The sequence below is a fragment of the Nicotiana tomentosiformis genome, chromosome 9 (assembly GCF_000390325.3).
Source record: "Nicotiana tomentosiformis chromosome 9, ASM39032v3, whole genome shotgun sequence".
Classification (NCBI taxonomy): domain Eukaryota; kingdom Viridiplantae; phylum Streptophyta; class Magnoliopsida; order Solanales; family Solanaceae; genus Nicotiana; species Nicotiana tomentosiformis.
In genome coordinates, this window is record NC_090820.1 from 48,646,984 (window position 1) to 48,661,902 (window position 14,919).

At 37.6% G+C, this 14,919-nt stretch overlaps 1 protein-coding gene across 1 annotated transcript; it reads right to left on the reverse strand.

Annotated features, from left to right (window-relative positions):
• Window positions 1-9,982: 9,982 nt before the first annotated feature.
• On the reverse strand, window positions 9,983-12,084 carry LOC104116871 (uncharacterized). Its single transcript, XM_070184841.1, has 3 exons — window positions 11,896-12,084; window positions 11,120-11,818; window positions 9,983-11,002 (listed from the first exon to the last, which is right to left on the reverse strand). Exons 1-3 carry the CDS (start codon window positions 12,082-12,084, stop codon window positions 9,983-9,985), a joined length of 1,908 nt encoding a protein of 635 aa, XP_070040942.1.
• Window positions 12,085-14,919: the final 2,835 nt, after the last annotated feature.

Sequence of the window (14,919 nt, forward strand, 5' to 3'; positions counted from 1 at the left end):
AAACACGATGTCTTTTCTTAACTATATCTTTCACATGCCTCAAATTAAATGTATCTCAGAGGCAATAATACATACACCAAAAAAAAAATTAAAATAACAAATTCATTTTACTCTAACCTTAAAGACGTCACTACAAGAAGACAACCTCAATATTAAATGGTTATTTCCAGCTTTATACCAAATAAGAAGTGTATAACTCAAGGAATCAAAAATTATTATGAAACTTATTCACATTCATGCTTTAATAGTGTAACAGAAAGAGAAATAATGTGAACATGGAATAAATAAGACTTTTTTGATATAAAATAACCCAATGAACACCAAGGTCGAAAAGGCAAAATTAACCTTTCTCATTATATGATGGTCATTATTATCAACATAATATCACATAGCCTACATCACCTACTTCACTATATAAAATAGCATCTAACAATGATAAAAGGGACCATAGTTAAAACAGAAGAATTTACTAATACTACCATATTGAGGAATAATCATATAACTCTATTGGTTCTCCTTTGAAATAGAGATGATAATAACAGTAACTAAAACCTCAAATTCTTAGTTTAAAATAGAACAAACATTACCAAAATATTTAATGATATAGGTCAGGCCCTCGTACTTTGAATCATTAAAAGGATATCAATATAAGTCATCATGGGCTTCTATCTTTGCAACGAACTAATACAAAAACTCAATCAACACATTGCTAGAAGGCTAATGAAGGCTAAAAGAGCATGATTACAAACAAAACAGTGAAGGAAAAAAAAACGGACCTCAAGCGATGAAAACTTTTCAATATATACAGATAAGAAATTCCAAACAAATCAGCTCATACAGTAGAGGAGATTGAACCCAATCGAAAACAGAGAACCGGAACTGAAGCTAACGAACGGAACTCGGACGACCTCGAACTCGATGGCAATCGGACCTTCAATAAATGAGTTTTGCCTCGAATATTCAGGCGATTTTGTGATGATACTAACCAGTTTTAATGATGGTTTTTCATATGGATTTCATGACTATTTATAGAAGAAGAAATGGTTTTTTTTAAAAACGGGAAGAACTAGTGATTTTTTCCTTGAAACTATTTTTCTTTGTTTTGTTCCCTTTACGTTTTTCTTTATAGGGAATCATATATAGTTTTTGTTCCCCCATTTGAAGTGGGGGAACGTGATTGACATTGTGTGTGTGCATATGGAGATGTGAGGGAGTGGGGCTGAGGCGTGAGTGAAGTGGGGAAGTGGGAAAGTTGGGAATTGATGCACATTGGATTTTATGTTTTCGTTAGTTTGTTTTTTTTTATTAAACCTTTTTGTAACCCATTTTTATTAAACAAAAAGAAGGTAAAATACATAGATCTCTCTCTCTCTATATATATATATATATATATATATATATATATATATATATATATATATATATTAACAGACTTACTTTTAGACATAAAGAAACTATATAAATAAAAAAATTCAATATTTACTCTATAGTTTAAATTATACAAAGAAGATATAATAGTTTACTTATTACTTTTGTGAATGTTTTCTTTTGTGAATATATACATTAACAGACTTACTTTTGTGAATGTTTTTTTTTTTTTGTAAATAAAAAAATTAAATCTATACTTTAAGAATGTAAGTATTGTTTTTAAATTAAATCGAATAAAATCTATTAAGAGTAAGATAAAACTTTAAAACATCAAGATTAGACCTAAAAAAATATTTACACTAAAATAATATATAATTTGGGTGTGGTCAAAAATTAGTTGTTCAGAGCATGCCCATCTTTGCTTGGAGACATGAAGAGTTTTCAGGCAAAGAAAATGAACAATGTGACTGATTTTTGACCTCACTATTATTTAAAAAGGACCAGAAGATAAAAGAAAAAGGTGCGACCAAACCTTGGTTATAAGCAGCCTACATATCCCGGGTTATAAGGGAATCAGGTCACGTGTAGTTCAAGTGAAAAATGACTGATAGATTATGCTTAGATGGAGAGTCGAGCGAAGTTTCGTCGAGGTTTCGATCCGCGGTTCCTACTATTACATCAAATGAAAAGAAAATTACATACTCTTGAAATCTAGGAGTTATAAAATTTCTATCTAAATGCCATATGGAATCTTGTCTTGATTCTTGATCTGCTTCCCCCATTGACTTTAGACTGAAACTTGATGCTCTCAATGTAAAAGACTACGAAATATTCTTACAGGCCCGCTTCTTGATCAGGTGATAAAAAGATGGATGTTGAAATCCTATGTCTCAGTATGCATTATGTCAAAGCTGGTTCGGCTGGTATTGAGATTAAATGTTCTACTTTATCTGGCGAGAGATGGAATCTTATCTTTGCACATTCAATCCGTACTTTGCAGAAAAACCAGCAAACCATCAGAAACAAGCAAAACGAACAAAAATTTTCTGCCTCAGTTTACACTAGGAAATATTTGTGAGTTATTAAAAACACAATAAACTATCTTTGCTATTGCAAAATGAAGAATTGAAAAAGAAATGAGATTTCCTTTTTTTTTGTTTGATAATAGGGGATGTCGTACCCTATGTTAACAAGATGGAAGGCAACCAGGGGATGTAGTACCCTTTGTTGGTAATAAGATGAGGCTCGTGGCACTCTGAGATGCTACTAAAGAATGTCGTACCCTACGTTGGCAAAAAGTAATGCAGCTAGGGGATGTAGTTCCTTGTTTTGGCAATAAGAGGAGGCTCGTGTCACTCTGAGATGCTACTAGGTAATGTCGTACCCTATGTTGGCAAAAAGTAATGCAGCCAGGGATGTAGTACCCTGTGTTGGCAATAAGATGAGGCTCGTGGCACTCTGAGATGCTACTAGGGAATGTCGTACCCTATGTTGGAAAAAGGTAATACAGCCAGGGGATGTAGTACCCTGTGTTGGCAATAAGATGAGGCTCATGGCACTCTGAGATGCTACTAGGGAATGTCGTACTCTATGTTGGCAATATAATGATGCAGCCAGGGGATGTAGTACCCTATATTGAAAAAAAGATGAGGCTCGTGGCACTCCAAGATGCTACTAGGGAATGTCGTACCCTATGTTGGCACTAAAATGCAACCAGGGGATGTAGTACCTTGTGTTTGGCAATAAAATAAGGCATGTGGCTCTCTGAGATGCTACTAGAGAATGTCGTACCCTATGTTGGAAATGAAATAAGGCTTGCAGCGTTCTTAGATGCTACTAAGGAATGTCGTACCCTATGTTGGCAGAGAAAAGAAAATAAAAAAGATTTAAAAAAAAAACAACCAAGGGATGTAGTACCCTGTGTTACCAATAATATGAGGCTCGTGGCACTTTGGGATGCTACTAGGTAATGTCGTACCCTATGTTTGTAACAAGAAATGCAACCAAGGGATGTAGTACCCTATTTTGGCAAAGAGTAATGCAACCAGGGGATGTAGTACCATGTGTTGAAGATAGTGTATTGATTCCCTATAATAAAACTAGAAATAATATGATTACATGTATATTGGAAGAAAATCAAGGATTTGAGGACTTCACTTGGTGGTGTTCGTCTTTTCACGAACTGTTTTCTAAAATTATTATGTTCCTGTTCTGAACAAAGAAATATTCATTAGTTTTAAAATGGTGGTCAGTTTGTGGCCTTGATTTCTTGGGCGACTTGACCTTGCGTCCATTACACTTGTTAGAAAAACTGACTCCGTCGATGATTGTACAAATTGCAGGGAGATTTTGTCTTTTCTTTCTGGAGATCTTCTTTCTCAACATCAAAACCTAACCATTTTGTGCCTATCACTATTTGTGTTCATGGTGCAAACAACCTTGCTCCCAAAATAACTTTTAACTGAGTAACTTTTGTTGACCCTTGAAACATTGTTCAATCCTTCAAGCGTTTTGTTCGTCAGGAAAAATCACAGATGGCTTTATGCCTTTGCCCATACGGTTTATGCCCCGCAATCTTTGCTTCATATAACGGGGAAACTATAACCAGTTTTGCGGCCTTTTCTTTCCTTTGCTTTGACAAAATTAGACTGAAAGGGACTCAAAAAAGTAATGCGAAAGAAAATATGAAGGTGAACTAATAGGTATTACAACTTAATCAAGAAGTGTCCCTTTCAGAGGAAAGAATAAGAAAGGACTTATCTGGAGGAAATATGCTAACTTCAATGAACATGACATGCCCTTTGGACTGGATGCCCGATCCGTTTGAACCGTCTCATTCTCGAAATTTGCTATAAACTTAACTTTAAAACTGAGTTCTTTGTCTTAACCACGCTTGTGTCAGGATGTACGAAGCCTTAAATCAATCAATGATGCCCTTTGTGGGTTTTCACCATTTCACCTCTCTCATTTGCTTTCTCTCAACTCACCATTGCCTTATAGTGCCCGTGAAGGTTTTCACCTATAAGACTCTCTCATTTATTTTTCTCTCTTTACAATGGTTGAGGCATCACCCGTAATATATTGACTTAGCATTCTCGAAAGTTGATCAGAAGGTCTTAGCTGGGAAAGGTAAAAGGAATTATTCAACTGAATTACAACTTTTGGAACCATTTTGATGGAACAACCATTGAAAATAAAATAAAATCATGCCCCAGTTTCTTTGAATACTGGGAAAATATGGATTTTTGTTTTGGTGTGACCGAACCCTAGAATGAGGCTACCTACGTATCCTTTCGGAATCAGGTCGGACGTAGTTCAATTAACATGAACTTGTTTTGATGATTTTTTTATTTTTTTTTTAGTTTTGTTTTTTAAGTACATCGGTTCCAAAAGAGGGGAAAACAAAGAAATATAAACAAGGCGTCAAAGGGCTAACTAGGGTTGACCAGTGTTTGGGTAGCGAGAATGATAGCCTTTCATCATCCCAACATGAGAATGCTAAATATAAAAATGCCCCAACAGAGCCATGTCAGACATAGTATCTCCTGACCGCATCTGTGTTGATGGATATATCCGTTACCTTTCCTTCTATATCTGCCAAGTGTAGAGCTCCTTTTGACAATACTTTCTTGACGAGGTAAGGACCTTGCCAATTCGGGGAGAACTTTCCTTTTGCTTCTTTCTCGTGCGGAAAGATACGTTTCAAAACAAGTTGTCCTACTTCGAATTGTCTTGGGCACACTTTCTTATTGTAAGTGTGTGCCATTCTTTGTTGGTATAACTGACCAAAACAAACTGCCACCAAACGCTTTTCATCAATCAAACTTAATTGTTCCAATCGGGACTTCACCCATTCAGCGTCCTCAATCCCTGCTTCAACAATGATTCGGAGAGAGGGAATCTCAATTTCAGCAGGTATGACCGCTTCAGTTCCATAAACCAATAAGTAGGGCATTGCACCAACTAATGTACGGACAGTTATCCGGTATCCCAAAAGAGCAAAAGGCAGTTTCTCGTGCCATTTTCTAGACAATTGGATCATCTTCCTAAGGATCTTCTTGATGTTCTTATTCGCAGCTTCAACAGCTCCATTAGCTTTGGGACGGCAAGGAGTAGAATTGTGATGCTCAATTTTAAATTGTTCACATACCTCCTTCATCGGATGACTATTCAAATTAGCGGCATTATCTGTAATAATGATTTTTGGAATACCGAAACGACAGATGATGTTGGAGTGAACAAAGTCTACTATTGCTTTCTTGGTAACTTCTTTCAATGTAATAGCTTCTACCCATTTGGTGAAGTAATCAATTGCAACCAAGATGAATCTGTGCCCATTTGAAGATTTTGGCTCGATTGTGCCAATGACGTCCATTCCCCAAGCAACAAAAGGCCAAGGAGCCGACATAGGATACAACTCTAAAGGTGGCGAGTGAATCAAGTCACTGTGAATCTGACACTAGTGGCACTTGCGAACAAAATGAAAGCAATCTCGCTCCATAGTAAACCAATAATATCCTGCCCGAAGGATTTTCTTTGCTAGAACATATCCATTCATGTGCGGACCACAAACTCCCGAATGCACCTCATTCATAATCATTTCAGCTTCTTTGGCATCCACACATCTCAACAAATTCAAATCTGGAGTTCTTTTGTATAGGATTTCCCCACTCAAAAAGAAACCATTAGAGAGACGCCTAATAGTTCTCATTTTATTCCTATTAGCATGTTCTGGATATTCTCTTGTTTTTAGAAACTGTTTAATATCACGGTACCATGGTTCACCATCTGGTTCTGCTTCAATTGTATTGCAATAACCATGTTGATCCCGAATTTAAATTTCTAATAGGTCAATGTGAGTACTACCCAGATATGGAAGCATTGAGGCCAGGGTCGCCAAGGCATCAGCTAATTCATTATGAAACCTAGGAATGTACCTGAACTCGATGGACTTGAACCTTTTGCTAAGATCCTCCACACATTTTCTATATGGAATAAGCTTGATGTCTCGAGTCTCCCAATCACCTTGAGCCTGTCGAATAAGCAAATCTGAATCTCCCATCACCAACAGTTCATGCACATTTAGGTTTATTGCCATGTTCTGACCCATGATGCAAGCTTCATATTCTGCCGTATTGTTTGTACAAAAGAAACGAAGTCGTGGCTTGGCAGGGTAATGTTTCCCAGTAGGTGATACAAGAATTGCCCCAATCCCTACGCCTTTGATGTTGACAGCCCTATCAAAGTATAGTTTTCAAATTTGACTATCATCTTGGACTACTTCTTCAACTAAATTAACCTCTTCATATGGGAAATATGTGTTCAAATATTTATACTCATCATCAACCGGGTTTTCTGCTAGATTTTCAGCCAAAGCTTGAGCCTTCATGGCAGTGCGAGTGACATAAACAATATCAAACTCTATGAGCAAGATTTGCCACTTTGCCAATCTTCCAGTTGGCATCGGCTTTTGAAAGATGTACTTTAGGGGATCCATTCGGGATATGAGGTAAGTTGTATAGGCCAAAAGATAATGCCTAAGCTTCTGGGCGACCCAGGTTAAGGCGCAACATGTCCTTTCTAAAAGAGTGTATTTGGCCTCATAAGTGGTGAACTTTTTGCTCAAATAATATATTGCTTGTTCATTTTTGCCTGTGGCATCATGTTGACCCAGAACACAACTAAAAGAACTATCCATTACTAACAGATATAAAAACAGAGGCCTACCAGGTTCCGGCGGGACCAAGACATGGGGATTTGACAAATATTCCTTGATCTTATTAAAAGCTTCTTGGCACTCATCTGTCCACTTGATAGCGGCGTTCTTTTTCAACAACTTGAAAATGGGATCACATGTGGTTGTAAGTTGCGCGATGAACTTGCTGATGTAGTTCAACCTCCCGAGTAAACTCATGACTTCTGTTTTGTTCTTCAGGGGAGGTATCTCTCGAATGGTCTTTATCTTGGAGGGATCTAACTCAATGCCTCTTCGACTAACTATAAAACCCAAAAGCTTCCTAGAAGGAACTCCAAATGCACAATTTGGCTGGATTGAGTTTGAGATTGTACCTTCGTAGCCTTTCAAAGAACTTTTTCAAGTCTTGCACATGGTCAGCTTGTGTTCTGGACTTAATGATCACATCATCAACATACACTTCAATCTCTTTGTGCATCATGTCATGGAATATGGTAGTCATGGCCCTCATGTAAGTTGCCCCTGCGTTCTTCAAACCAAATGGCATGACTCTATAACAATAAGTTCCCCATGGAGTGGTGAAGGCGGTCTTTTCTGCATCTTCTTCATCCATTAGAATTTGGTGATACCCGGCATAACAATCCACAAAAGATTGGATCTCATGTTTAGCACAATTGTCGACAAGGATATGAATGTTGGGTAAGGGAAAGTTGTCCTTTGGACTTGCTTTGTTTGAATCCTTACAGTCAACACAAACTCTGATTTTTCCATCCTTCTTTGCAACCGGCACAACATATGCTAACCATGTAGTATATCGGACGACCCTGATCACATTTGCACTTAGTTGCTTCGTGATTTCTTCTTTAATCTTATCACTCATGTCTGTCTTAAACTTCCTTTGTTTTTGTTGGATTGGTGGAAAATTAGGGTATGTGGGAAGCTTATGAACCACTAAATCGGCACTCAAACCCGGCATGTCATCATACGACCAAGCAAATACATCTCTGTACTCGAACAAAACTTGAATTATGGCATCTCTAGTCTTTTGTTCAGTATGAATGCTTATTTTTGTTTCTCTGGTTTCTTCAGGACTTCCCAGGTTAATTACCTCAGTTTCATATAGGTTAGGCTTAGGCTTATTCTCAAATTGATCCAATTCCCTTTTTATTTCCTTAAGAGCCTCATCTTCATCATACTCAACTTCTTGATTCATTATTTCTAGATTAGACAACTTTTTAAGATATGGGCATGAATTCCGCGTGCATGTCATGTTTTTAAAACCAGCATTAACGAAACTAAAAATGATAAGAAATTAACAAAAAATTAGGGAAATGAAAAGACATAATTTTACTATGAAACTGAAACTTCATTTCATTGAATTAGAAAGGATAGAAGAGTTAACATCAAAGAAAAGCAATTAAACTAAAATATCTTGATTACAACCCTTAAATAATCCAAATACAGAAAAAGCAACAAAACAGACTACCAAGACTCCTTCATGATGGAAAGAGGAGTTGCTTCCCAGTTGTTGAGCGAGGTATCTGGACCAATCAACTAAATACTTGCACGGCTAGGGCCCTCACCAACTTGAACCATATTGATCTCATAGAACATATCCTTGAGACCCTGGCAAACTTCATCAATGTCATCCTGAGTAGCAGGATTTTGGACTTCTTCAAATTGTGGCTTGACAAAAGAGTAGGCAATGTGGGGGATTGGTTTGGACAAATTCCAACCATTCTTTTTGCGGGCCTTGGCTCTGTCTATGTCAGCTGATGTTGGTTTAAAACCCAAGCCAAAGGTATCTTTCTTCAAAAAATGAGCAATAGGGTTCACAATTCCCTGCAGAGAGGATCCTAATCCTTTTCCTGGTTCATAACTGTTCCTCAACATCAGCGCAGCTACCATCATGGATGTGGCTGAAAGACGGGGATGCAGAATTGGTTTTCCTTCTTCCACTTGGTCAACCTCAATCACCTCAAAAGCTTGATATATGATGGATTCACACCCTTCCTTGGCCTCGATACATGGAAGGGACATGTCTTTATAGACGGATGAGTCGTCCTCCCCATGAACAACAACTTCTTGCCTGTCATACTCGAATTTGACCATTTGATGTAGGGTGGATGGTACAGCTCTGGCCATATGGATCCACGGCCTTCCCAGATGAAAATTATAGGGAGTCTCCATATCCAACACTTGAAAGACAATGTTAAAATCAACTGGGCCGATTGTCATAGTGAGTTCGATTTCCCCAATAGTGTCTCTTCTTGAACCATCAAAAGATCTGATGCTGACATTACTAGTTCGAATTCTGTTAGTGTCAATGTTCAGTTGTTGTAGAGTAGAAAAAGGGCATACATCTACACTTGAGCCTCCGTCAATCATGACTCATTTTACGTAGTGCCCTTCACATTTCACCATAAGATGCAAAGCTCTATTGTGCCCAGCCCCTTCCTCAGGCAAATCATCATCGCTGAAAGTAATTCTATTTACTTCAAAGAATCTTTCAGCCATTTTTTCTAGCTGATTCACTGTTGTCTTTTCTGAGACATATGCCTCGTTCAGAGTTTTGATCAACACACGGCGATGCTCTTCCGAGTGCAAAAGCAGAGATAACAAAGATATCTGAGCAGGGGTTTTCCTTAGTTGGTCAATGATTGAGTAGTCTTGCATTTTCATCTTCTTAAGGAATTCCTCCGCTTCTTTTTCTGCAACGGGTTCTTTCACTGGCAAGTGACTTTCCCTGGCTTGCTTAGCTTTTCTCAATTCCTCTGGTGAGTAGTACCTTCCAGAGCGGGTCAAACCCCATATTTCATCTGTTTCTTCAACTATCTCTTTTCCTTTGTATGTCATGACAGTCTTGTTATAATTCCAGGGAATAGCTTTTGTGTTTGTCACTGGGACTTGTGCAACAAGTCAGATCACAACTGGCTCTATTATATTTCTCAAACTATTATTCGGAACGATCTTTTGAATGCCCCTAGGGATGTAAAGTTTTGGCCCACCCAATTGAACCTCAACCTTTTTTGTGCTTCCAGGGACATAGAGAATCATTGTTTCAGAACCTGCCAAGTTCAAACTAGAACTCGCACCTTTCACAATCAACGGTGCCAATTGCGGTGGGTTCACTATCACTTTTGGTTCTTGCCCTATGGTTCTAACATCCATATCTGTCTTGCCAGACTGCTTATAATCCCGATCATCATAAATCATCCCAATAAAATGTGTATTATCATGAGCTGGGAGCGGATTGTTTGTAATATTAGGAGTATCCTCATTGTTTGATACCACAATTGCCTTTGCTTCAATCAAATTTTCAATGGCTTTCTTTAATGTCCAACAATTTTTGGTACTATGACCTTGGGTGTTAGAGTGATACTCACATCTTGCATTGGAGTCAAAACCTTTTGAATTTGGATTCGCATAACGCGGCATGATAGGTTCAATCAACTTCAACTGCATCAACTTTCGATATAGGCTTGTATACGATTCCCCAATTGGGGTGAACTCTTTCTTTGGCTCCTGTTCTCTCACATATTCTTGTCGGGGACGAGGATTATATGGTGCCTGAAAATTTGGCCGGAGTTGACGGGAGCCTTGTGGAATCGGTGCCCGCCATTGCTGGTGATTGGGAGGCCTAGCATAAGCCTGAGCATTAAACACTGTGTATTGTTGTGGGGGAACTGAGTACCGGGGACCCTGAGGTGGATAGTAATGTTGAGGAGAATTGGATTGTCCTTGTTGGAATTGCACATAAGAAGGAACTATTCCTCTTTGAACTCCCCCGAACCCAGATGCCATCATGGATCCTTCCTCTTTCTTTTTTCGATTTCCGAAACTGCCTGACCCGCTTTGAATTGCTTGTGTGGTTGCCTTAAGGGTTGCCTGACTCGCAATTTTGCCCGACTTCATGCCATTCTCAACTATTTCACCAATCTTAATCGCCTCAGCAAAAGGTTTACCGATGGCGGCCAACATGTAATGGAGGTAATCAGGATCCTGAGCTTGGAGAAAATAGTCAATCATTTCTGCCTCTTTCATTGGTGGTTTGACCCTAGCAGCCTGCTCTCTCCACTTGATTGCATATTCTCTGAAGCTTTCTGTTGGTTTCTTCTTTATGTTGACGAGAGAGGAGTGGTCTGAAACTATATCAATATTGTACTGAAACTGTTGGACAAAATCTTGAGCCATGTCGTTCCAAACGTGCCAGTAAGATATGTCTTGATCTATGAACAACTCTGAAGCAATTACTGTCAAAATTTCCCCAAAATAAGCCATGAGTAATTCTTTTTTGCCTCCTGCTCCCCTTAATTGGTTACAATACCTCTTCAAACAGACAACGGGATCACCATGCCCATCATACTTGTCAAACTTGGGGGTCTTGAAGCCGGGTGGCAAATGAACATGGGGAAATATGCATAGATTGTTAAACAAAATACTCTTGTGGCCTCCCAAACCCTGTATGTTTCTCATGGTTTGTTCCAAGCTCTTCATTTTTCTGGTCATTTTTTCTTGTTCCATATTCTTGTCGGGCTTTTCGATCTCAATTGGGAACACGTTATGAGGAGTATGCTTGTATGCATCTGGAACCTTGAAAGTCAGTTCTGGAGAGTAATGTTGGGCATCATGAGCATACAGTTGTGGATCATTATTGGACTTTTGAGCAAGAGTCAGTTGAGGAAAAGTAAAAGTAGGGACAATGGGTACAGTAAATGGGTCATTTCTGAGGTTGGAGGACGTGGAATGGAGGTACTGGGGATAGTGGGAAGGTTAATTCTCGGACTAAATCTAGGTTGGTACAATGGGTTACTTGTTATGGAGATGGGCACTTGATTTGCAACTAACACATTATGAAGATTATCCGAAGGCGGCGGTACATGTCCATTCACCCAGGCTTGGTACATCTCTGCCAATTGTTGTTGCAAGACTCTTACTTCTTCAACCAGTCCTGAACCTTGTTCAACCAATTGTCCATGGACATCATCATTATCTAACTCATTCTCAATGTTGTTTGCCATTCTACTTTTTCCTTTTGATCTCGTGTTGTAAGGGTGAGTCGCCAGTTTAAACCACAAACCAACCACCTCCGTTTAACTTTATCTTTTAAAATGACAAACAACAAACGTGTAAGAGTTAGGCATTTTATAGATATTAATCACACATTGTATGCCATGCACCTAATGCCATTTTCATTTCTAAAATGATCTTGGGAGGCTTCATGCTTCATCCCGGCTTATTGATTTATTTCCTCTTGAATTCAATGCTCTTTTTTTTTCTTACCTCTTTTTTCATTTCTTTTTTAGATTAATTATGGCTATGATCGCATCCGATGAGGATTGCCTACGTATCATGACGCTCGTGAATCAGACCATTACGTAGTTCAGGGATACCGGGAACAAAGTACCTAAGCTAGCTCTTTTGTTTTCTTTAGGAATTTTGGAAAAGAAGTAAAGGAGAAAGAAAATATTCTTTTGGATTTTGATTGATTCTTTTTTGAATTTTTGAAAGAAAGACTTTTAAAGAAGGAAAAAACATATTTTGGATTTTGATTTGCAAATTTATTTATTTGTTTTTTTTCGAATGAAAGACTTCGAAGAAAAAGGAAATTATTTTTGGATTTAATGATTTTATTTTGAATTTTCTAAGGAAAGAATTCTAAGAAGGAATTAAGGAAAGGAAAAATATTTTTGGATTTTTTGAAAATTGGGGTCGAAACCGATGAGGTTTGCCTACGTATCTCAGACCTGTGTAGTTCGGTCTAAATAAATAAATAAATAAACCATTTTGAAAATTGTGATTTTACACATTAGAACCCTTCAAAATTTTATTTTAAAAAAATGGTTTTTTTATGAAAATTTTAAGGATATTTTCTCTTTCTCTCTTCCATGTTCAATCAATCTATCCTAAAGCCAGTCAACATTTAAGTAAAGCCTACCAAATAATATTACATGTAGCACAGAAAAATGAACATGTTGGTCTGAAAAATTGGTACATGTCCTAGACGGGCCAGGCCCCTGTGCCGAGTCCTGCTAAGTCTAATGCATATGATGCAAATAAAGCGTAGCCTACTAGGGATATTCATTGTTGGTGGCTTGTTCTTCTAAGTTTTCAAATCCTAAAGGAGATAGTATCTAGACCAGGCTTACTCGGGTGGACGACCCGAGCCGAGGAGCGTCAAGCGTCAGCAGTAGTATAACAGCACTGGCTAGCTAACGTCTCTCCCGCCGAAACATGTATGACTAAATCCTTCACCAGACGCTGGTAGGCTAACTGGCTTTATCTCAAGACAGAAATTTTGTGATACTGGTAGGCAAACACAACATAACTACCTATCAGAAGACTCAGAGGGGTGCGAGAGTGGATACAATTTATATCACAGTTCACATAAATATTAAAGTGGTAAATAAGCGACAAATAGTACATTACGCTCCCAAACACAATAATATCCAAAACATGATAAAGGCCAAATAAGAATCAATATACAAAGCTTGAATTCTTATTAATTGGTCCCCAGTAAAGTCGCCAGAGCTGTCACACCTCTCTTTTACCACAACCTTTATTACGAGGTTGGGCTAGAAAATATTTTCCAATTAAAGTGACGATTTGAAAATGGACTATTTATTATTTGGATTCGCCACTTGGAATTGAGTTTTGGTGTTTCAAGTCACCTTTTATTTGAATCCCTCATCAAATAGAAGATTTGACTCCTTATTTATGGTTTACGAAACCAGAAGATTGAGTAAGGAATTCTGTTGACCGAAGGGAAGGTGTAAGGCACCCCACGAGTCCCGTGGTTCTAGCACGGTCGCTTTATTGATTAATGTAAGGCTTAAATCAATTTTTAGCTATTCTTCCATTTTATTGATTATGGCTTATTTATTATCGCATAATTAATTATTATATTATTTTTATTTTTTAATTATGTTCACCAAGATGCGGTACGCACACAAGGTACTTCTTTGGAATTAAATGTTAAACCAAGGTACGGAACGTACACATGGTTATAACATAATTATTTTAAATTTAAAGGCATCAAGATGCAGAATGCGCACATAATCCTTTTATTATTTAAGCATATCAATCCAAGGTTCGGGTATGAACACGTGGGCTAATATTTAAAGTGTGTCTAAAACGTTTCTAACGTGTTCATAAATTACTATTCTAAAACTAGTTTGAGATTGCTTGTGAGGTCATGGATTATGGAAATTTGGGGAAGGGATATAGATTAATCACTAAAATCATTTACGCAACCAAACACGTTACATGATCGTTACAGAATAGTTTCTAGTTTGGGGCATGGATAACGATTTTGGAGCTAATAGATATCTTAACCCATTAATGAACAAGGTTTTGTTTATTCTTAATAAACCATCACACATTCAGTCTTATTGCGAAACTTTGAAGCAAACGGCAATTAAATTGTTAACGTCACTCTTTGGCTCAAAAGAAGGCCAATAAACACGATGTCTTTTCTTAACTATATCTTTCACATGCCTCAAATTAAATGTATCTCAGAGGCAATAATACATACACCAAAAAAAAATCAAAATAACAAATTCTTTTCACTCTAACCTTAAAGACGTCACTCCAAGAAGACAACCTCAATATTAAATGGTTATTTCCAGCTTTATACCAAATAAGAAGTGTATAACTCAAGGAATCAAAAATTATTATGAAACTTATTCACATTCATTCTTTAATAGTGTAACAGAAAGAGAAAAATGTGAACATGGAATAAATAAGACTTCTTTGATATAAAATAACCCAATGAACACCGAGGTCGAAAAGGCAAAATTAAACTTTCTCATGATATGATGGTCATTATTATCAACATAGTATCACATAGCCTACAT

Bases quoted from the DNA above. Each gene is read 5' to 3' on its own strand.
- LOC104116871 (XM_070184841.1), bottom strand. From the start codon at position 12,084: ATGGCAAACAACATTGAGAATGAGTTAGATAATGATGATGTCCATGGA. The intron at 11,819-11,895 runs GTGCCCATCTCC...CACTATCCCCAG, and splicing joins ATGTGTTAGTTGCAAATCAA to TACCTCCATTCCACGTCCTC. The intron at 11,003-11,119 runs GTCAAACCACCA...GAGGCGATTAAG, and splicing joins GGAGAGAGCAGGCTGCTAGG to ATTGGTGAAATAGTTGAGAA.